Source organism: Vanellus vanellus (assembly GCF_965231255.1).
Source record: "Vanellus vanellus genome assembly, chromosome: 5".
Classification (NCBI taxonomy): Eukaryota; Metazoa; Chordata; class Aves; order Charadriiformes; family Charadriidae; genus Vanellus; species Vanellus vanellus.
The window spans coordinates 50,928,085-50,951,915 of NC_138910.1; the positions used below are offsets into that span (position 1 = coordinate 50,928,085).

At 40.2% G+C, this 23,831-nt stretch overlaps 1 protein-coding gene across 1 annotated transcript in view; it reads left to right on the forward strand.

Moving 5' to 3' along the window:
* The window catches only part of RASAL2 (RAS protein activator like 2), a gene marked incomplete at its 5' end in the record, with an annotated part of 192,201 nt that overhangs the window by 122,785 nt on the left and 45,585 nt on the right, over positions 1-23,831 (forward strand). Inside the window, one exon of the mRNA XM_082483300.1 lies at positions 17,546-17,652. Coding sequence (XP_082339426.1) covers positions 17,546-17,652 — 107 coding nt within the window. The remainder of the gene's footprint in view (positions 1-17,545; positions 17,653-23,831) is intronic.

Genomic DNA, 23,831 nt, shown 5'->3' on the forward strand with positions numbered 1-23,831 from the left:
CATGAACACATTCTTGGGAAAAAAGTCATCGCATGAAGACCATCATCAGAAATTAAGTAGTCTTTACATACGGCTTGTTAAATATATAGCTGGATGCATTCATACTTTAATACAAGAGGTCTGTTTACATGAGGCATATGGCTCACAGTTTGGAAAGGCACTCCGGAGTAGATGACTGTAAATAATGTCTTGGCCCTAATTTGGTATTAAATTAGCTTAATGTTTTTAGAGTAGTCATTAATAGATACTTACAAACTACCATACTGCTAGCAGCATAACTTAGCCGAATCCCTTGGCTATGTTGAGGATACCTGAAGTTGGATTGAGTACAAAAATGTAATTATGTTCATGTGGAAATGGGGAAAAACGCTATGGTTGCTTCATCAGTGAAGTTCTGAAAATCCAGCAGTTCTCCCCAGCAGAAATGCTTGTGTCAGAGCTCTTAGTGCTTCTGGTTGGGTCACTGTTTTGTAATGCTGACAAAGATTTTTTCCATGGGGAAAGTGGACAACAATAACAGGACGGTTTGACCTATAGTAGTAAAACTTTGCTAGTTCCTCTGATTTTTGGAACTGGCTTACTTAGAGTTAACATGTCCAAGAACCAAAAATCATGGTAATTTGCCCATTCTTCCATTACAGTAATTTTTTTTAAAGATCATTTAAGACTGCATCTTTCTTTCTGTACATGAGCAGCATGATGGTTCCTTCTGTGCTCACCTCCTCGGCCTCTAGATAGAGCCAATTTTCTTTTCTTGTACAATGCTGGATGTTCTCTGTGATGTGGGTACAGGTACATGTTTCACTCTGTTGATCTTCAACTGATGGTTTGACTCGCAGTCTTCCTGCTCTCCTCAAGCATCTCTTTATTAATAAAACCTGGAGGAAAAAATTATAGGGGTGTATAGTCTTAGACTCAGCAAGACTTAATTTTGTGGGCAGGTACAGTCAGCAGCATGAAGGATTCATCTCCAGCCCCTACAGCATTACAGTCTTGCATCAGTTTTGCCAGGAAAACATAATACTGGGATCTAAAGAGGGAACTGGGGCAGACATCCTTCTAAAAAAAGCCACTTTTGTTTATGTCGTGTTAGAATGTTCAGGAGGAAAATATTATGGAAAAATTGAAGATGCATTTTAAAAGTAGTTTAAAATTCAGCTCCCTAGCAAGTAGCTTCATAGGCTTCTGACAGCTTTTTTTTCTTTAACCTGAAAAGCACATCTGTAGTTCTAAATTATTGTATATGCTCAAAATAGTTCATATGCATCAAGGAAACACAATGTAATAGGAGGTCTCTTATGCCATAGCTTGCTATTATAGGAAAGATTTTGAAGCATTGATTAGATTCCTAATTCCACCAGATTGTGCTGGTAAGTGTCGTACTTTGTGTCCAAGTAGACTGACTTAAGTGAATTTTGTCTGAGAGGCCCATGACCAGACTTACGTATTTAACCATTTTTGAAGTGTTTGTGGTAGGGTCTTGCTGCTCGGTTTCCATAAAGGTGACGTATGAATAGCCAGCCAAGAGGCCAAATGATTTTGCTAGGGAGGCTCGGTGGGCACAGAAGAGTTTTATAAAGGCTAGCCCCTTTGGGTTTAGTTTATTTTTGCATTTCAGTTGCTGATCTGTTCGTCTCCGATGCCCTGTCAAAACTAAGTGTGGAAATAGCTTCTTGACATTATTTAAAATGTCACTTGTACAAGGGGGCTCTTGCCTGTATTATTATATACTACAGAACTTCAAGGTTTGTTGTTTTTCTCACCTTCATTTTGAGCCTTTCTGTCCCTATTTATATTTACAGGCTGTCAGCAGGTACAGCTTTTGCTACCCCCGGATTCCTCACTGCTCCAGCAATTGTTATTTAGGAAATTCTTTGCTCTGCTTCCCTCCTGGGTAACCATTAGGTTAATGCCTCTGAACTCAGCTGGGTTTGGAAGGCTAGAGGTGTTCACTCTGGAAAGTAAGGGGGACTATTACCCTGGTAAAAGGTAATATCGCGTCAATGCTGTGGCATGTAGAGGTGGTCATCTTCAGCTGGATGAGAGCTGTTGAGGGTGAGTGCTAAAGAACACTGACTGTGCTAAAATCACTTCATTAAGCAATCTGAAAGGATAAAATACTAGACGATAATGTGTATGTGTGGGCTGGTACTTCATCAGCGCGGTTTCACTTTCCACAATGGAATGGACTGGCTTAAAGAGAGAGGGAGAGAGAGAGACATGAGTCCATCTTTTTTTTTTTTTTTTTTTTTTTTTTTTTTTTGTCTGATAATAAGGCTTTCTGTGTACTTTGCCATGCTCCCACAGGGCTGTCCACATCTTCTCATGTCTGATGTAAATCTACTATTGATTTACATTGCAACAGAATGATTCTGTTCTGCTGCTCATAGCTTGTTCATAGGATTGTGTCACAGTATGACACGCTGGTTTTGCTTATGTAGCTTAAGCCAAAAAGTTATCCATGTCACAAAATAATTGTGAATCCTTCTACCATGATTCCATAATACACAATGAGTTACTTGGCCTTTTCCATCTGGATGCTCTCGAACTAGATTATAGCGTGGTTAGGAGGCTGTTATATTGTAATACTGCTTCTCAAAGCAAAATTAGTTTAATTATAGATAGGCATTTAAAATTATTTAATGGCGGAAACAGAGCCTTTTGCATATAGAATTGACATTTTTACATGTCTGGGAAACTTGCTATCAAGCTAGCTTGCTTGTTCTGTGCTGTGGCATTGAATAGGATTGGAAAGTTAATACAGCTTTGCATTTTTCTGGGGCAAAATGACTCGGATAACTTTCTTATTTTCTAATGGACAGGTGTAGAGATGAGTAGTTTTGTCTAGTACATATGACATTGATCCAGGAGTTGGACAAGCGGATGTTTACTGTTTCTTGTGGATTAACCAGTGCTGCAACCACGATAAGCTATTTCATATGTCTCTGCCTGGTTTTTGTGGAAAAAAATTTGCCCTCTCCCTACCCAGTGTGCTCATGTTTGGCATTTCATTTTTCAAGTACGCAAATATCCTGTCTTTATTCAATCCTAAATTAACTGTAAAACATTTTAATAAGAATGACTTGGGCTACAATGTCTAATGTGTATTGCTGTGAAGACATCATCTACTGACTATAGCAATATCCATCAATCAGTCCATCAGTCTGTCCCTAGTGCAAGTAAGATCCATTTTTCCTCTTCTTGTAAGTGCCTCCTGCAGAGAACATTAATACATTATGATTTATAATACTACCATGACTTTGTGCTTACAAAGCATCTGCATCAGAAGGCATCTGTGCTCTATTATTTGCATATATTATGAATTATCATTCACTAAAATTCGTGTAAGAAAAATCTGAGCACTCGTGCTTCTGTGCAGTTTCACTTATCAAGAATGCTAATTTTTTAATCCACGGGATGGCAAAGCTGCTTAACTTCATAGGTTTCAGAATCAGAACTATAGGAGGGTGACATTTCTGACAACTGCAGAAAGGAGCAGAAGCCCATTCGCTGGTGGTAATGCAAAGAATTACCAGCTGGGGATGTACACAAGTTTTATATAAGAGGTTCCAAAACATATGGGCTTGGTTTAATTTTCAGCTTTGTGGACTCATCTGCTTTTGGAACTGAGGGGTGAGGGAGATGAACCCAAACTCCTTGAAGGAGTTTTGTCCTGTTTTTATCTGCTCTTCTGTATGACTACTGGTGCTAATTTTGGAAAACATCAGTCTCTCAAGGCAGAGATTAGCTACTTCTCACTCCTGGTTTTGGAGGCTTTTTTGTTAACTACTTTGCTGATCTCTCCCACCTTTCTTTATTTTCACATTTTGCATACTTCTACTCTGGTCAATAGAGCAATTTGTATCTATATTTGCATTGATTCAACAAACTTTTTTTTCCAGTGTAGGTAGGTCTCACAGCATGAAAATAAGTTAGTCATGTTTTGAATATTCCTGTCATGCTTATTTGCAGCTTATCACAAAAACTGGCTGTCCTAGAAGATTTGGACAAGAGTTTTTCTGAAAGGCTTTGGTAAGCTCTAGAGCCCAAGACCTGCTTTAGCGTGGAACAAGACAAATTTAATAAGATATTCAGTGTTTCTTCTGCCTGTGGCAAGCTCTAGTAGGACACCAGTACTACATCCCTCCTGTAGGAACTGTAGTTGTGGAGCAACTTTAATCTTTGGTTTTCTTGCGCAGAAACAGGTTTAAAAATTAAAATCAATGCTACAGAGGAGTTTCAAGATATTTTTGAAGTGATTGTTTGCAACTAGGTTTTCAAAGGGTGCAAACAGGCAGGACATTTCTGAGGCCAGAATTTGATAATGGCGAGTCTCAAAGCATACAAATGTCAACCAGTGCCCAGTGGCTGGGAGATGCAAATCGCTAAGCACAAGTGGAATTAACCCTTGGAACAGCTTCCCAAGGGAACAGGCTGGCTCTTTATGTCTTTGCAGTGTGTGTCTACAATCGGATGTCCTTTTTTCTGAAAGACCTGTCTTTGTTCAACTAGAAATAATGCAATGAATGGATGAGAGTCACTGGGTGATGTTCTAAAGGTGTTTCAAGTCAGGTTAGATGATTGTAATCATTATTTCTTTTTAAATTTGATGGATTTGGTGTTTCTAAATGTCAGTGGTTCTTCTGCATCTGTTGCTTTAAATTTCTTGGATTTCTAATGGGTGTGTGTTCATGACTTACAAGAACTTTTCAATTCATGCTTTTGTTCTGATGCGTATCTCCACCTTCTGACAGTCCATTGCAGACAGGCTTCCTGCATGATATTGTGTCCTGTTAAACCACACAAAAGGGAGATAAATAGTAGGGAAGTATTTATACAGGTTATTCCCCCCCTCTGTATGTTGCCCCAGGAATGTTAATGCACAGGAGACGTCTGCATATGAAAAACTTTAATGCCATTTCAGTTCCTAGTTACATCTTCCTGACTGAAGTAATTTTCACAAAGTTTTTTATGTTTCCATATTTTAAAATACTTCAATAAGCCAGTTTCATATTTGGTATATTTAATATACTTTCCCTGATTTCATGAACATTATAATGCATTGAAAGGGATGAATAAAGCTAAATTATGATATAAGATGAGGCAGCTAAGGGAGGAAAACAGGATCTGTACACAATCTGTACTCCCAGAAAGGATGCAAAATTGGTAAGCATTCATGGGAAATCAATACTCTTAACTTTGTTTTCTCCAGAACCTATTATTTATGGAGTTGATAGTTAACTAGTTTTTAATGGAAGGACACTCAGGTTGTTTTGGGCACTGTATTTGTTTCAAAGAAAAGTAAAAGCCGGAGGTGAATTTTTTGTTTCATATTGTCTAACTAGGTAGAAGAAAATAGTTATCTAATCCTTTCTCTAAAAGTTCTTTAATTCCATTCTTACTGCAAGGAGATTTACGTCATCAGTTTGCACAGGCTTAACTCAAAGAAGATTCAACTTGTAGAAGTTGGACAAAATGTGATCCTCCCACACACAGAGTAAAATTTATTGGAAAAGCTCACTTTGTCAAAAATAAACCCCAGCTATTTTTGCATAGATGGGAAATGTATCTGTTGTCTTTCTATTGTTAGATTTTATATTATGTAGGAAATGTTTCTGGGTTTTTTTATCCCTCTGTTCATATTGGGGGTGGAGGGATGAACTTTTTCAGTGCAAACAGGAGGACTCTACAGCTAAGTCTTCCATGCTGCTGTGGTATCTCACTCCTGAACTGTCTGTCCCGTGTTGTTCCCTCATTAATGGTGAATTCTGTATAGCATCTGCCCTGCTTTGGCAGGTGTTTTATGAAAATATCTGTCCTGCACAAACAATACTTGCTACAGTTTGTCTTAGTAATTGGAATTTTCTCCCCTGCTGGGACTTGATAGCTCTTTTTTTTGTTTTTCTTAGTTTGCTGGTCGGTATCTAATTCTTTGCTTTGCTGATCTAATGGCTTTTTGTTGTTGCTGTTTTGGCTTGGGTTTTAGTCAGTGGTCAGCAAGCGTCCTAGTTTGTAACAGGGATTGGCAACTGTATAAATTATTTAAAATAAAAACAGGTTCAGAAAATGGTGAACAAAAGGTGGCTGTCTCTTTAAAGAGTGCAGTTTGATCAGAGCATCAGCTCCATCCCCTGAGGACAAAGGCAATTTTGATTTGTGGGGCCCAGGAGTCCCTCACTTACCGGGATTCGTCTCTGCTCATGCATGTGTAAACCTGTAAAATGCTCTTTTGTGTAGAATAAATCATATGCTATAAATCCTGTACAATTAAATGTGACCCAACATAAAGTCACAATGACAAGTCCTCATTGCAAAGCTGCGCAGAGCAAGCTCGCTGTCTAGACAGAGCAGAATTATTTCCCATTTATCTTCTTTTTTTTTATTTTTTTTTTTTTTTAAATAAATAACCGACCGTTAGCGTTTGACTTGTTTGAACCCCCAAGAACGCTGCTCTCTCCTTACCTCTCTCTCATTTGCCCTGTTGCAGTGGAGGCTGAAGCCCAGCGGGGCTGTGACTGCTGCTTCGCGCTGATGAAGAGGAGCAGTTCCCCTCTCTCTAATGCTGCTGTTGGCAGTCAGAGCAGATTCCATTATTGCCGATCAATGCTGCCGCCATGCAGGAGGAGGGGAGAGGGAGGGGTGGGAGCTTCCTATTCACAGATTGATCAACCTGCCATTGCATGAACAAATTCATTGTAAGAAAGGCTGGGATGCTGTTATAATAGCTTGGAGCAGGAAGGGGCTTGTAAACAGGGGAATGCAGGCTCTTCAGTGATGGGGAGGGTATTTAAATTGCCTCTAAGCTTGCTCTTTTTTCTTTTAGCATAAAGCATAATACCTGAGCCTACAAACAAAGCCAACACTGTAAGGAATGGTAGGGATGTATTACACTTAGCTGATGAGCTATTGTGCTGAATTATTTGTGCTTCTTCAGCACTGAGACCTATTTCTTCTTTTTACTTAAACTGATTCTGCCATAAGCTGCTACCTCTTTTGGATTTTAAAACCTTGGGTTCCCCTGCTCCCCTTTTTTGCCTTCTTTCTGTTCCTGCTTGGACTGAAACCTGACACAAAGGGACAACAAGTACAGATCCCACTTACTGCTCCCACCCATACCTGCTTTGTCAGTACAGGCTGTCAGATGTAGGGTTGAGAGAACAGGGCAGGATCACGCTCTCATGGTGTCAGTGTAGACAATAACTGGAGTACTGGAATCCCAAGACCATCAGCTCCTCCCCACCCTTCCTACCCTGCTTCGTTCACTTATTGTTTTCTGTATGGAAAAGTTTTCTGGCTGGAGAATGAGTCTTCTTTCTCCTGGTGATGTGGCCGAATGGCTGGATAGCAGCACAGAAGATGAGAAAAGCCTTCTCTCGTTTCTCGGTACGGTAGGGTACTAACTGTATTTTTATTTATTTTTTTTTAACACTTTACTGGGAAGCCTTTACTACTTTCACTGGCGCTTAATTTCTTCAGTCCTTCAGTTAGCTGATGTTATTTCTTTTTAAAAGCTTTTAAGTGGTATGCAATTGTTAATTAAGCTTGGCTACAATCTGTTTGAAATAGCTGCAAACACATTAGGCAAAGGTCAAGTTATAAATGGGCATGTGCTATGCAGAAAATCGTTTCTGGACTAAACAATGTTACTTACTTGTCTGTTTTTCTTCTCTGTGCCATTTGACCAGCTGATCACTGTGTTCAGTGTACTTCCACTCGTTTCTGTCAGCTCGCCTACAACTTAACTTCTCAACTGTGTGATGGCAGTAAGATAAATCAGAGGAGACTGCTGAAAGTTTTTCTTCTTAAGAGAAATGTTTAGATGCGTTTAGAACAAAAATTTCAGCTGAGGGATCAGATACTTCTCCAGCCTAGAAACTAAATCTAGGAAGCACAAACAATCAATCCTGTGCTCTATTTCTGAATACTTACACGTTAGTTTAACTGCATTCAGGTAGAAAATTGAAACTACTCTTTTATTTATAGTCCAGCGTAAATACTGGTAAGAGGCTGAAAATGTTTTAAATCGTGTTTACACATACAAGCCGATTATTATTTCGTCTTTCCCTTCACGCTGTTCCCATGTCAAACTGTTGTTACTTGGTTTTGTTCTTTTAATACCATCTCCACAAATCATTCCATCTCTCTCCTTAATGGTTTCTGTTGTTCTTAGGATGCAGTCTGTTTTCTTTCAATTTTGATAATTTCCAGGTACTGAGTTCCTCAGATGGACTGCTTGATATGCATGCCCCTTTTCCTTTCCATGGACTATTTAAAATAATGTTTGTTATAATAGCTTCCGCCGCCCCTCCCTCCCCGGTCCCCCCTAAATTACAGTAGTCACCATTATGGATCATTGTCTGTCAGTCAAGTAGGTGACAGCCAATCCAGATGCTATTTTTTCCCCAGTTCTGTGTCCTTCATCCAGACCATAGGCAGGTACCTGGTGTGGCTGTGCGCTTTTCAGTAGATAGAGTTTACACTAGTCTCTCTAAGCAGTTCTCTTGGTTATCAGGTCCAGAACAGTACGGAATGTGGGAGGAAAATAAGGGACTCCCACAGAGTGTATTTTGATTTGCTGACCCTTTATTGCTATGTGCTGTGGCCTTCTTTGGAAATATCACACCAGATGTGAACAGGAACAAGAGCATACATGGGCTGGGCACCAGTGCTGCTCTTCAAGAGTCTCCTGGTTTTCCCCACTTACACATATTCCTGCGTTCCTATTGTGTCCCAAACCAAGAGATCCTGAAGGTGCCTCCTAAATCTCACCCCAGAAACACCGGGAAGTATTTATTCAGCCTGGAGTCTGAAGGGTGTCACAAAGCTGAGCTATTTAAGGTAGCAGTTTTTGCATCCGAGTACTTAAATTATCTTTTTTTTTTTTTTTTAATCTTAAAGAGATACCAATTCCCAAATGGTGTCTTAACTCTGGGGCCATATTTAAGGTTCAGTGACATGCCTCAGATGTCTACAGTACATTGGGATTTTTAATTTTTGTGTGTTCATAACAATAATTCTTATTGCTCAGGGGCAAAATCCTGCCATAGTGAGCAAGAGGTACTGAAGCTTAGAGCAGCCTTCTGGCCCATTGAGAGGAACAACAAGAGCCGTTGAGCTTTGATACTTTCGAGAGCCAGTCACTTGTGAGAATATCCTAATAACTAGAGCAAAGGATCGCTTTTTTGAGAATGCCTCAATTCGCAGCTCTTTTGCAGAGAGTAAAAGGATTGGGTTTGAAAGACATGGCTCAAGGCTGTTGTTTAATAATGAGGATAATAAATATTGATATCATACTAATGTGTGTCTAAGTCATACGCCTCTAAACAAATTACATTGCAGGAGCAAGTTACCATGCATCAGCTGATCTGCATTAATTGTCTGTGTGCAATCTCTCTGCAGCAAACACAAGGTAATTTGAATTAGCAGGGGCAGCCCAAGATCATTAGGAACTAACGAGGACATCAGCATCTCCAGGTCATGTGCAGTAGCTCCTTGTGTCTGCTTTTGTGTTGACACAGTTGTCGAGGCAATTTGTATTGCTGTGGCTCGAGTCTACCGTTAAGGGAGGTTTTAGAGGCTGATGCACGAGGAGGTTAAAAAGGGGCAACTATTCCAAATTTTGTATGGCTGCGCACATCATGCGGAGGGTATGTTGAACGGTTTAGGGACGTGCATGTTTTGTTTCTGACTCACATTTGCAGAGCTGGGGGGTTCGTTCCTCTGCCTCAGAGCGAATGCATGTCTAATAACAGCTGATGTTGTACTCAGTAAATGCCACATACAGCTTCCTCAGAACATTCTGCAAAAAGAAAATGTGAGAATCGCTACTTGAAAGCCAAAAATTATTATCTCCTATGATATTCTTGCCCTTTCTTCCAGCCTCGTCTGTGTGTTCATCTGCTTTGCATGATAGGTCTTGTCTTTCAGACTGTAAAGTCCTTTAGGAATCAATGACTTAGACATTTAAGTGACTTAAACTGTCATTTAGGTTGCTTGCTATGCACCTTCTGAACTGGGCACTAATTCAATTACACTTTTTTATATGCCAGCACAATGCAAGTGTCTAACACCACCAGAATTACCTGTCTGTAAATTAAAAATCTTTTATATTTACCTGGATCATCTTGCAAGACTTGTCTGATCGACTCAATCCCTAGTAAAGCACAGTATCTTCCTTTAAAGTCTCTGCTAATGGACTGGGAGAGTTTTTGATCATAATGGGTATCTGGCAGTTGTTTGATGATGGGGTTCTATAGCCAGTGAGCTTTGCAGAGCTTCCTTTGTATTTCCCTTTCCAGGCTTGGTAGGTTTTGTACGCTTTAGTATACTGGGGCTTGGTTGCGTTCTCTCTGATGTATCTTCTTGTGGCTTTGTGGCTTCTTTCCCACTGTCTAGTTTTCTTGAGAAATGTGGAAAAGCTATCACTGCAAATTTCAGTTTTCTCCTTTAAGTTGTGGCCTCTAGAATTTGCATAATGTGTTTTTAGTCCGAACGTGAACTTGGTCTTCAGGACTTAAATCAGGGGGTTTGAGTTTGCTTTTACCCTAAGTTTCTAACGCAGGCATTTAGTTACATTTTTATGACAGTCTATGAATTGGGCCCAAGTCTGAATTCTCCCCATGTGAGCAAAATGAGAGAGAATGCTTACTCCAAGATAAAATGTTAACATTTTTATTTATTTTTATATGAGGCTTCCTATTTCATTAGGTAATACTCATCTGAAAAAGGCTGTTCAGACATTTCTTCTTCTTGTACCTTCTTATGTATCTCCTAATGCTTTCTATCTTTCTGCTTTTTATTACTGTCTCTAATTTTGTCAGCTGGTATGTATTTTCACCAGGGTAGAAGAAACCATAAGTAAATAGCGAATGCACCCAAGGACATCTCTTTCTTGTTAGTGCTGTCACATGAGCACTCTCATTGTCTCTTTAGGGTTGTTTCAGACAAAAATAGTCTCTTCTGTCATAACGAAGTTGAGTGCCATATTGTTACTGAATGTATATGCTGTACTGATATACCATAAACTGCCTTGGAGCATGTTGAATTTTTGTACTTGGTGAAATGCTTATTTATTTTTAAAAGGCTCCAAAAGTGAATTAGATGCTCCCTTTTTAATAGGCCCAACACAGTAGTTTATTTGGAATGAAAATACTTGAATTAGCACCCCAGCTGAATATTCCCACTTGATGAACATTCACTCATGCACATAAACCCATTTTTTTAAAATTACATATATATATATGTTGGGTTTTTTTGTTTGTTGGTTGTTTTGTTTTTTTTTTTAATATATGCACCCAATATGATCCAAACCATCGGGGTCAAACAAGCACCTGCGTTATTTATGCAGTGTGGTAGGTGATCAGCAGCTCACAATGAAAGTAACTAATAAAAATGTAGCAGAGTAGAAAGGCAGCATCTCTGTTTGGGCTTGTTTTACTGTCCTACAAGCTAGAAGTTGTAGTGTACTGTCTTTGGAAACTAAGAAACAAGCTCTGTAGTTCCTGTTGTCTGTGGAACAAATATTGAATCTCTGTTTGTAGTAAACCACTCCACTGGTGGTTACATCTATGAATACCATCTTCAAAAACCAGCTGCCAACAGCAAACCCGTAAGTGCTCCAACTCTTCCAAGCTTAGATTTGAGCATATTATTTCTTCAAGTGTGTTTGTAAAAGAAATGCTAAGTCATAAAAAGTCAAGTGCTGCAGGTTTTTATTCTGTATTTCTTTTGCGGTTAATCCGTAAGGCTAATTGGCCTTTTGACAGAGTAGAAAATAGTGCTGAAGGAGGCCTTGAAATCCTTTAGTCCTTTCTAGTCCACTGCCACATCCCCAGTAGGGTGTCTTCTCTCTGTCCTCTTTGAGAGACACACTTGTCTTGCCTGTTCTTACAAATCTTCAATAACTTTGGGGTTTGGTTTTTTTTTTTGTTTATTTTGTTTGTTCTTTTTTTTTTTTCCCAAATCTTTCCTCAAGATACTCTTATTTTCACCCACTAGGATTTGGTTATTTATCTGGGGATAATTACTTTCATCCAAGTATATTTTAAAAATAAATAATTACCCAGAGGCCCGTGAAGGGTAGCTTACTTAATTTGCATGTCTTATTTTCTTAATGTACTTCTTCCCTCCTGTAGGAAGGAAGTTTTCTTAACGTACTTCTTACTGCCGTGTAGGGTTTATTCTGCTCTCATAGTGCCTTGTTTCAAGACTGTAAACTGTTTGAGACAGAAACGGTGTCTGTTCAGTACTTGGTCTACCTCTGCTGCAGGGCTCGTTAGAGCCCTCTAGGCATTACTGTATTTGAAATGTATAATAACCTCTCCAAGCAGACGAATTTCTAAAATATAATACACAAAAGGTAAATATTTAGATTATTTGTCCACTGTGGTTACTGTTGCTGCATGAGTGCTACAACATTTAAAACAATGACAAATTTTGCTTAAAAAGAAGGGGTGTAGTATGTGTAGCTTATTGATCCTTTCTTCAGACTAGAGGCTAAATGTAGGATTGTTTGATTGTTCAGGTAATGCTCTGACCAGTAGCAATTACCATTTTCTCATGGGGAGTGCCAAGGTAGCTCTATAAAGGGGGTGAAAATATTTGGGTGGGGGTTTGGTTTTGTTTCAGCTGCGGACATTTTTAATCCAAGTGCACCTGAGAGGCAGTCCCTGGGAACACTCGGTTCTGGGTAGGTTGTACTGAACTGGTTTTGTGTTTTCCAAATACCTGTAATTAAGCTAGACTTGAGAAGCAGAAAGAATCAATTTTTTTTATGAATCATATTCTCTATGCCCTCCAGTCACAGACCAAGGTACCATCATATCAGGATGTGTGCAGACAAAATAAAAGGAAGTCCCAGTCCCTGAAATCCTATTATATCTTCTATTTTCCTAACCAGTAGATAATATACACTGGCAGCCTAGTAAAGGCTTCTTCCCAGTAAAGACAATACAAAGATATCAAGTAAGGATATTTGGAGAATGAATTTGAGGACAGATTTTATTATTTACCTGTTTATTTGCTCAACAGAATCTATGACTTGGGAAAGAAATATTAATTTTTTTGTCAGTAGTACAATTTTTTTTTTTTCAGTGGATGGTAAATGTAGCCTTTCACAAATCCAAATCTTTCTTGCACATCAGAGCGAAGGATGTTGTAGCAGATAATTGGTTGGTGCTGAGCCATGTGTTGTTATGAACTGCTAAAAGTTACAACTGATTAAATTGTGACTTTGATTATTGATTGAGACTTTTAATTGATTGATTATTATGACCTGCTAAAAGTCACGATTGATAAAAGCCTGGTGTGCAGGCTGAGAACTTTATTACGGAAATATAGGACCTGCCAGCCTGGAGTAGATGGTCTGGTCTGTTGTTCGCTGTGACAGAGACCAGTACCAGCCCCTCATGAGTAATGACAGACAAGAGTTATGCTTGCCAGCGTGCTTACCCCTTTTTTGCATCTCCAGGTAGGCCTTTGGGGACTGCTTTAGAGTCACCTCCTGGACTTCATATGCAAGAACTCGGATCTAGAGGTCTTGTTGCCAGTCCTGGGAGAACACAAGCCCAGTCTGGAAGGTGCCACAGTCGTGATGCAAGTTCCACTGAGACTGTGCAGTAGTTTCATTGCATTGCCCTTTGCAAAATCACAGACACCGCTGTAATCTTTGTTTTTGTGACCTTATTTGCAAGTTTGGTAACTTAATTCTTTTCACCCTAACCCCTGAGGATGTTTCTTTGTTCCTGATTGTTTTGCCTGCCCTTCTCCAATCCATTTCTAATTCAGAAAAGTGGAGATAGAGTAGCAAGCTCTCTCCTGCAAAGCTGGGGGCTTTGTTTCATCTTGACTTCTCCCACCCTGAGAAAAAGCTCTTCGCAGTAGAATGCAAATTCCCACAACAGCAAGGTTTCAGATTTCAAGTGGCCAAAGCACCCAGCAATAGGAATTTCAGATCGAGTCCAGGAGCCCCGTCTTGACTGGAGGTCACTGAGGCTACGCCGCGGTGGCCAAGGCGGTTGCCTTCAAAGGAGGTCAATCATCACCACTTCTCATAGTACTAAGTGGCGCCTGTCTTACCCAAACCTGCCTTCTGGCCAACAAAACGAGCTTTGGTGTTGCAGAGGGTAGAGAGTGGTGCAATATGAAGATGTGAAGAGACCTACCTTCATTGTATCCTTGGGCAATTCCCTCTTCAGAGGCATCTGCCGTTGTTGAGTAATTGGCTCAGCTAATTTGTGACTGACTATGTCTATATAGTGTGTAAATATTTATTTGCATAAACATTTATTTACATAAATATTACTGCATATCACCAATATACAAGGTGATAAATTAAAAGTATCCCATGGGGATGTTTACAACTCATTTGTTTGCTGGAGTATTTTTTTAAGGTTGAAAAGGGGAAGACCTGTGTGTACCCCCAACCATCTCATACCCTCCCCTCCTATCCCCGAGAAATTGAGAGTGGATGAAAAGGATTTCAGATTATTTATCCATAGAAACAATGTGATTTATCTGTAGCCTTGGTGCCTGAGAGTGAGCAATGCAGAAAGCAGCTGTAATTTAATACTAAGCCGATGAGAGGTACATTGATTTTTGCAGCAGGTGAAGATTATGCAAGAGTAGCCTCTAGCATTACTTGTGAAGCAGGGGAGGGAACTGTCTAATTTTTTGCCTGGTGGTGACAGTATAGATTTTTTTGTACGACTCAGCACAAATACTGTTCTACGGCCATCATAGCAGGTTGCTTTAGCTTTTGATTTCCAGTTAACATATCTCGACAATTTTGCTATATCTAGGTCTTCTTTTTCCCGGGGACTTGAGCACGTTGTTTATTTGCTTTTGGTTTTTGGAAGGAGAAGAGAGGGAAAGGTAGTTTTATTTTTAGGTCATTGCAGGTGTCTTTCAGATTATTCAGAAGAGAATATTTCATTTTGTCTTCCCCATTTGGTACGCTTCTGTGATGGTCTGAGAACAGAAGAAACTCATTTTACTGATGGAATCTTAGTCGTTTGTTTGCAAAGAATTTGCATTGCTGCTGGGCAGATGTGGGGGGAAGAAGGAAGGCAAGGAGAGCCAGGCATGTTCCTTGTCGTAGCTTTTCAACTCCATTTTGTTTAAACTTAAAGTTTTTCCTAAACCACCTCTCCTGCAGAACCTATTGTGGAAAATAGTGGGGAATTCAGGCTCCTGTTTTCATTTATGACTCAGCAAAGTTAACAGACTGTGTTAAATTACTGAAGCAGCTTTGATGTGATTTCCTGTGTGTGCGAAGTGGAGAAAGCCAAACCTATTACGTTACGCATTACTATTCGATGTAAAATAAAAGGTGCTCGCTTTAGACCCCGGTTCCAAGTGAATATATCACTCCTGTTTGCTTTCATTACATTTACAGTGAGAACAGCAGAAGCAATCATTTAAATCCTACGTAATACAGCTCTCTTTGGGAGAGCAGTACTTACAGGTGCTGCAGAAAATAAGTTTCCCTTCGCGGAGGCGGGGGGAGGAGACTGGCGGTACAAAAGAGCGCATCTTCCGATAAAAACTAGCAACCTCTGCAAAGGCTCCTGAGGTGGTGCGACTGACCGTTACTCAAAAGCCTTGGTCTAGCGCTGGCCCTGCTCCAAGCGCTTTGTTCTCTAAAGGTGCCCTGGCAGGGACGTAACCCTCCAGCAGCGGAACAGGCGATGGTGCCTCCTTAGCTGTACGAGAAAGTGCCCGATGCTGCTCACCAGCCGAAGGAGAAATCTCCCTGACTTAGAGCAATATCTTGCTCTGTCGCCGTTATTGCCAGCTTTGGCAGAGCATGATTTACCTAGTCGGCGCGAGCAGGGCTTGTGCATCGTCCTCACGGTCGGCAGCGAGCGGCTGTGCCCTGCCCATTTTCCAGTGGTAGCTACAATCATGTGTTAGACTTTGTTTGCCCAGTTTAGGAGGGGCTGTTCTCCCTCTTAGCAGTTCTTTCCCCACCGAGGGTTACAAGCAGATTGAGAGGCTGAATGTTAGCGGTCTGCTTTTTTGAAAGATAAATATCTACAGTGTGAGACACTAATACTGCAGGGTCCAGATTTCTTAGCCTCTCGTTCAGTATGCTCCATTTTGTCGTTCTTCAAGCATCCATGGGAGATACGTATTATAACTCTGGTGAAATCAAAATCCGGTATGCAAAGGCATCACAAGTAACGTTATCCCTGAAGAAGGCTTTCCTCGTTTTTTCTTCGGTTATTTTGAGGAAAACACTGCTCTCGTGGCACCAGCTGGCTATCTCTGTAAACCTTTTTTGCTGCTGTGAATCAGGATATACAGTGAAATTTTCTGTAGCGGAGGGAAGCCGGCAGTTGGGCGTCTGTTAATAGCCTGAAAGTAACTAATGAGGATGTGCAGTCGGAGCGATTGATTGAATAGCTGCAGTCCTGTGTGGTTCTTTTTCACTTGCTCGCTCGCTGGCTTGCTCTCTGCAAGCTGTGGGGAGGGAGGGGGAACGGAGAGACCCAGCTTTCTCTTAAGTGGAAGTAGCACGGATCCCCAGGGCCAGGCGGCCAGAAATGGAAGTTTAAGCTGCATCTGTCTCTTGAAAGGAAAACGGCAGGAGTCAAAATGTCACTCTCTGGAGTCACGGCTTACTCCTTTTCTTTAAGATTCAGAAGATAACAATGGACTTTCTGCTAGGAAGTGATTTTTTTCCTTCCCCGTGTTGGGGGATGTTTTGTGAAGCTGGATTCCTTTAAGTCTGGCAATTGAGCTGGAGATGGGCAGCAGTTGTGATAAAGGTATCTATATATATATGTATCTAGCTATATATAAAAATGCATGTATGTACAGTATGTGTGTGTGTAGAGATTTTTAATAGTGTGTATACTTTATTATCCTATTATTCCAGTATTTACACTGGAAAAAGCTGTAAGTGTGGTTTTTATGAATATTTGTGCTCGTCAGATCAGTCTGCATGGATTTAAGATGCCAAAGTCGTATCTTAGTAAGGTCATATTGCCAGAATGAGGAGAAGTTGACCTATTTTTTTTTTTTTTTTTATCTGCAGGATATGTATGTCATATTACCCAGGCAGTTATGAGTTGTCTGCTGGTTGCATGGTTTGAGCAAGTAGTGTGATCATATAAGACTGAACTTCGACCTTTGTCAAATTATGTTCAGCTGTGACTAAAATTGAGCTTCTCTGTGTCTTGATTTTAGTTATCTGTTAACTACTGCATTGCTTCTGTAAAAATAAATAAAAAAATAAATAAGGGTCTCTGAATGCTATCTCACAAACAGTACTAGAATATTAAATATGTTTGGGTATTGATCTTTACCAGCATTTTTTATTTTAATTGCCTACAATCAAGTCAGATTCACAACCTTGAATCTGTCAGTGGAAATGCCATTGTAATTTAGGAAGCAAATAAGATACAGAAAAACAGGTGAGTGTAATTCAGCAGTTTAGTAATGCACTTGAAACTTTGCTGAGGCGTCTGTCCTATAGAGCATTAAGCCTGACTGTTCCCCACCCCCCGGTACCCATTCATCTTCTTTTTCTTCTCTTCCTTAGAGGTCCCAGCAGAGAGATCTCCTCGCAGGCGGAGCATCTCCGGGACCAGCACCTCTGAGAAAACCAACTCCATGGATGCTTCAAATACTTCTCCTTTCAAAGTGCCAGTAAGTGTGCCTTTCCTGTAAAGGAGGAATTTTCCTCATTGAATAGGAGGAGGAGGTTAAAATATCACAGTCTACAACTGAGCTCTAAATAAATAAATAAATAAAAGCCAACAGCTTTCAGTTAATATTTTCAGTTGACCAAGAGGTATTGCTATCAATTGTCATGTATTATCAATGAGATTTCTGGTAGATCCGTAACTTGCTTATTTTCATTGCCTTGATCTAAAGTTGCAAATAGTGAAGCATCAGTGCTAATGTGGGCAGCGACCTATATAAATACTTTTGAAGTCGCCGCCAGGGATTGCATTGCATATTCAATTTTGACTAGCAAAAATGTTCCTTTAGGTTGGTGATAGCATGTTATTTTTCCCTCATGCCAGTGAAGTACATAGGAAATTGAAATGGCTTTATGGTTTATTCAGAAGCTGATGAGATTTCTGCAGGTGTGTTAATTGCTCTTTAGCTCTTCAGTTTTTGTCGTGAATTTGGTTGGCTGTAAGTCCGTATGAGACTTTTTCAGCTAGAGTCCGGATTTTCTTGCCTGTGTCAGTTTTTGGTCAGTGTGTCCAAGAGCAGAAAGGCCTTTCTATTATTAGACTGAGGGCAAACACTTAAGTTAAAATGAGGTGCTCAGTGATTTTTTAACAATATTTGTTTGTGTTTAAAGCACCTAACTTAAATATTGCAAGTATTTTCATACCCTTCTTTATTTTTGGCGAGTAATCTGCCTGCTTTAAAACCTGAGGAAAAACAGGAGAATTACCTAGCGAACATTGGGGGTTTTTGTATATTCTCTATGGACAAGAGTACCGTTTCTGTTCCTTAGGGTATATGTTCTTGCTTTGTTTAGATAGCACTCATCCCTTTTACGCACACTTCCTAGCTTGCTTTAGATCCAAATGTGCGTGAAACTTGGGTTTTCTTTAAATCCTACATTGTGTCATTTAAAGAATAAATTAAAAAAGCAGCCAAGGATTTAATGAGAGCTATTTAAATTACAAAAGGATTAAGGTTTGTCAGAGTGTACAAAATATATGGTGTTTAAAACAACCTGTAAACTCATGATTTGTTGGAATTGAAAAAGGGACTAGGGAAACAGTGAATATATTGCATATCCATACTTTGTCCCTTTTTAGAGTCACAGAATAATATAGATTGGAAGAGACCTTTGGAAGTCTCTGATCTATCCACCTCTTCAAAGCTGGACCAGCTTATATCAGGTTGCTCAGGGCATTCTCCAGTCAGGCGTTGAAAACCTCCAAGGATGCAGGTTGCACAGCCTTGCTGGACAACCTGTTCTGACGTTTGACTATCCTCATTCTGAAAAATATTTCTTCTGTAAAGGCTTTCTTGTCAGAGCAAAACTTGAACTTCTAGTGTCTATTGAAAGACTATGAATCACATTTTCCTCTAGTTCAGAAAATATCTGAAGTAGCAGTTAAAGCAGAATATATTGCTTAGCCTTGAGAAGAGAAAGCTCAGAGGGAAATCTTAGCAACGTGTATAAATACCTGATGGAAGGGAATAAAGGCTACGGAGCCAGGCTCTTTGGACAAGAGGCACCGAGCACAAAGTGAAATCCAAGAAATTCCATTTAAACATAAGAAAAGCCTTTTTTCACTGTGAACTGGCTGACAAACACTGGAACAGGTTGCCTGGGGAGGTTGTGGTGTCTCCGTGCTTGGAGATATATTCAAAAGCAGACCGGACACACAGTCCTAAGCATCTTGCTCTAGTTTACCCTGCTTTGAGGAAGGGGGTTGAACTAGACTAGAATCACCAGAGGTACCTTCCCACCTCAGCTATTTGGTGATTCTATGAACTATCCTCAACTTCAGTGACCTGTTTTCTGGGTGGTGCTTGGGGGGAAAAAAGGGTCTTGGTCTAGTTGCAAGTGAAATTGTCACAAGAATATTCTGTTATGTCAAATTCTGAGATTTTTATGGTGAGCCCACAGTCCACGCAGTTCCAGGACGATTTCTGAACTCTGAGAGCCTTCAAAAGTCCTAGCTGCTCTCATCTTCATTTGTAAGAAATTCTCCGTTTTCTTTATCTTCATCCATAAGTAATTGCCCTAGCCTTCAGATGTGTACATACGTGGGCCTAGTCTTTGTCTAACAACTGCGAGCTACTTATTTGAAGTGTTTGATTACTATCTGTATTGTTTGGTTTATATGCCTCTTTTTTTCTTTGTTCCTTGTTTTTGTACAATTTTTTTGATGTCGATCCTATCTTCTAAGTAATGTTTTAATTTTTCTCTAATTCATCTCTAATAGTTCTCTAATACTTCTTAGCTCTTGCTCCCTTTCAAAACGAGAACCTTACAGAATGTTTCTCATTTTCCCTGGCAGTGTATTGGGCTTTTAGAACCCTGGAAAATAGGCCCAGGAAGCAGTACATGGCTGCCTTTCTTGGGCATAAACCAGCAAAAAACCTAGAAGCTATTTGTGCCACGCGTAGCTGGTATTATGCTTCTTTCTCTGCCTGGCCACCTGTATACCCAGGAGCATAATGCACCCTCCTGTTTTTCTCATAGGGATAAGTCTTCTGGCTTTGTAGGTTTTGCTCTGAATAACCCATTTATATGCTGTTACTCCTAAGCAGGTTGCAGTGCAGGTGGGGGCTGAGATCACCCTGTTTTAAAACATGTCAACTTCTGATCTGTTTAAAAAGAGCAAGCTGCAATTAGAAGTCAGGTTGCTTAAGAATACAGATGAGCTCAAGCCAAAACTACTGAAATAAAATACCCTGTTAACTTTGTGGATTGGCACATATCTAATAGGCGGATGATAAGATGGGGAGGAATCATGTTTCTTCCTTTGATTTATATTAAGAATTTCCCAGCTCTCAGAAGTAGGTAAGATGACTTGGGTGTCTCGTGGAAGTCTCAGATCAGTGGTCTGAGAAGAGCTTCAAGTGAAGGATGTGAGGGGTGCCTGTAAAGGCTTTAAATTTGTGTGTGTGCGCAAAGTCATCTTTATTTGTCAGGGGTTTATTGTACATGTAAAGGAGATTAATAATAAGAGAACTTGGCGGTTTTGTTTTTCTGAACATTGACACCTACAGTATAGGTTGGAGGGCTATAGGCAGCTGCAGTGTAGTGCTGTCTCAGTTATTCTTTCCGTGGACCTGACTCTGTGCCATACCTCTTCTACTCACTGCTTGGATTTCTAACAGAAAGCAGCTTAAGGCAGGGGACAGCTTAACCTTCTTCCATACTGATGGAAAATTATGCTGAGACTTTCATAATAAGTTGCTTTTACAGCTTTTTAAGTTTGCTTCTCAGAAAAGCTATTTAAAAGCTGTCTTCTCAACAGGACAGTGGCTTCCAGCATGTTCTGTGCAGGTTTTTTTTCCTTTCAAACGCCAGGCAGTGGTACTCACTCAGAACAAGGCATCTGTTTTTTTAATACTGCTAATTGGCATTTGTTTAGCATCTGGAATTTTGATTCATAACAGCATAATGGTCTTTAAGCGAACATTTCCTTGACGAGACATTTTTAAAGTAGTCTCTTCATTGGCAGTGGTCAATGAAGGATTTATTTTAAGGGGCTGATGTGTAAAGTTCAGGAAATTTGCTTTCCTACCTCCTGCATGTACACTGGAGGAAAAGACACATGTTTAAATTTACTATTGTGTAAAAAATAGATTTTCAGTAGTTATAAATATACTCTTTCTCAGGACTAACCACTACATGGACCAGTCTGTGCAATGTGTTTGTTCTGGTTATCTCCCACTAAGGGGAATAAAGTGGATTTTGCTGATGCTGACGTTGCACAGCACAAGGCATACATACAACGGTGAGAGCTCTTGGTGCTCGTCCTTTCTCTTTCTTCCCAGTTGCCCCAAATATTCTTGTCTGCAGTTAAAACATTAGTCTCCATCTAGGTTCAGTTGTGTTCAATGCCGTTTGACAACTTCCAAGTGTATCTGGGAGGAATATTGAGAGAGAACGGAAGGGCACAAAAGGTAGGAAAATTGAGATGAAGAAGTGTGTGTCTTCTCACATACAGACAGATGTGTGCTGTTTATAGAAACGCATATATAGAAAAAGTCATATTTTTAATAATGAATATTATTTGACTGAACAAATAGGAAGGCAGACGGAACTGGCTAGAAGTAGGCATCGTGACGCATAGGTGGGCGAGAAACCAGCTTTTCCCTTCCCACACACACTATGTCCTGGCAGAGTGTCTCAGTCTCAGTGCATCCCGTTCCCTACTGTTTCACTGTTGAGCCCCGGTAGCACTGCGGCAACCTACCATATTCTCTCATTGCTCTGCCATTGGAACTGAGGGACCAGGGTAAATAGGAGATTATCAAAATCTTCAAACCTCCTGCAGTGCCAGGGTAGAGAGGAATTGCTAAACCACTCTTCAGGCTCATGTTGCACTCTCCAATTTTTCCTTCTTTGGGGTAGGGTTTTAGTGAGTTGTTATTACAAATAATATATGATTCATCCATGTCTGCTAGCTCTTGGGGGGGGGGGAGGGGAGGAAAAGAGGCAAAGAAACAAGTGCAAATGAGATAGAAAAGCCAGAACGCAATCTTCGAAGTAAATAAAATTATTTTTATAGGAACCCTGTGTGAATATGATGGGAAGACTGATACTTACAGATTGACTTCCTTGGTTTGTTTTTAGTCAAGATTATAATTGGATCTATAGAAATACTGTCTGCCTCTTTGCTCTTTAAGAGTACTGCTAAATGGAACAGAAGACAATGCAGCCAACCTAAGTGAAGGTCAAAGCTTGATGAGATCTCGCGGCTGCCCAGCCTCATCTTTTATGCAGTCAGCAAGATTGTTGCTTCTCCAGAGCACTGCTCCGCTACCGTCATGCTGCCAGGTTAGGACAAGTCTGATCTCTTCTGGCCATGTGACCTGACAGCATCCAAGTACATATTTTTTAATTCTGTGTCAGCGCCAATGCAGAGATGAAATTGTTGATTTACATTAATGTGAGGCATTGTGGCATCCTTTATGAAAAACTGGCTGTGCTCAAATCTGTCCTCCCTATTGTAAGATTAACATTTTTCCTTCCGCTCTCTACTCTGTTCTTCCTATAACACATTTGTTTGAATCTGCTTTTATTTTTTATCATTTGCCTGTGATGTGATGGCTTAGGTGTGATGGCTATTATTCCAGAAGGCACAAATGGGTGATTGGCTATGTCCAGGATGCTCACAAAGTTCTCATTTGTATCTTTATTCTGGGGTAATCTTGTTCATAGGCTCTATAACCTTCACAATGTCTTTCTGCCAATGCAGATTTGTTCATTACATCGAACTTCAGAGTTGAGTCAGATGATGGGTATATCCAGTCTGTGACACCGTCTGGTGGACCTCAACAGCAGGAAGATTTTTCTCATGTTTAGTGTAAACTTGACTTTAATTCCTCTGCAATTAATGTAGGGGAATTATGAATGTATATAGCTTTAAACACTGATCACATTCCAGTTGTCCTTGGTTCAATAGTATTTAAATGTGTACCGACTTGTTCTATTCTTCACCTTCAAATCATGGCTTAGTCAAGTTGTGCAGAGTTTAATTAATGCATCCTCTGCAAATCAGTCCTTCTGGCCTTTTTATCACTTTTCCTGCTCTTCTGTTTTTAATTCTCTTCAATTGATTCTCCAAGTTCTGGTACTGAAGTTCACAGGAATGTGTGTTATCAGTTTCTAATTGCTCACAACCCTTTGTGCTATTTCTCTGTCCTCCCTGGCCCTTGCTTCACCTCCTAATTTAATATAGCTCAGTGTAATTAATGTGCTGTTTGACTTTTCTTCCCGATCACTAACAAAGATGTTAAACAGAAGCAGTCATGCCCCTATCCCCACCACATCCCATTGGAACTTTTCTTCCACCTTGATACCTTATCACTTGTCACAATTACTCTTTTTAGATATCCTGCAGCCAGTTCTCGGGTTTGTGTTACTAGCTTTGACAAAGCTCATTTCCATTAATTTTTCTAATTAGTATGTACGTTGTATTATCAAAAGGTATTCTGAAGTGTTGGGCTGCTTACTGGCTGTGTGCCAGGGGACTAAAGAGCCAGGGTCATGAAAATTACTGCCTCCTTCCTGGTGTGAGGGAAAGACAAAAATGCAGCCACTGGAATCGGGGTGAGGTAGACTGGAGGCCATCACTTCTCCACGTGCTTCACTGGCTGCAGCCGATAAG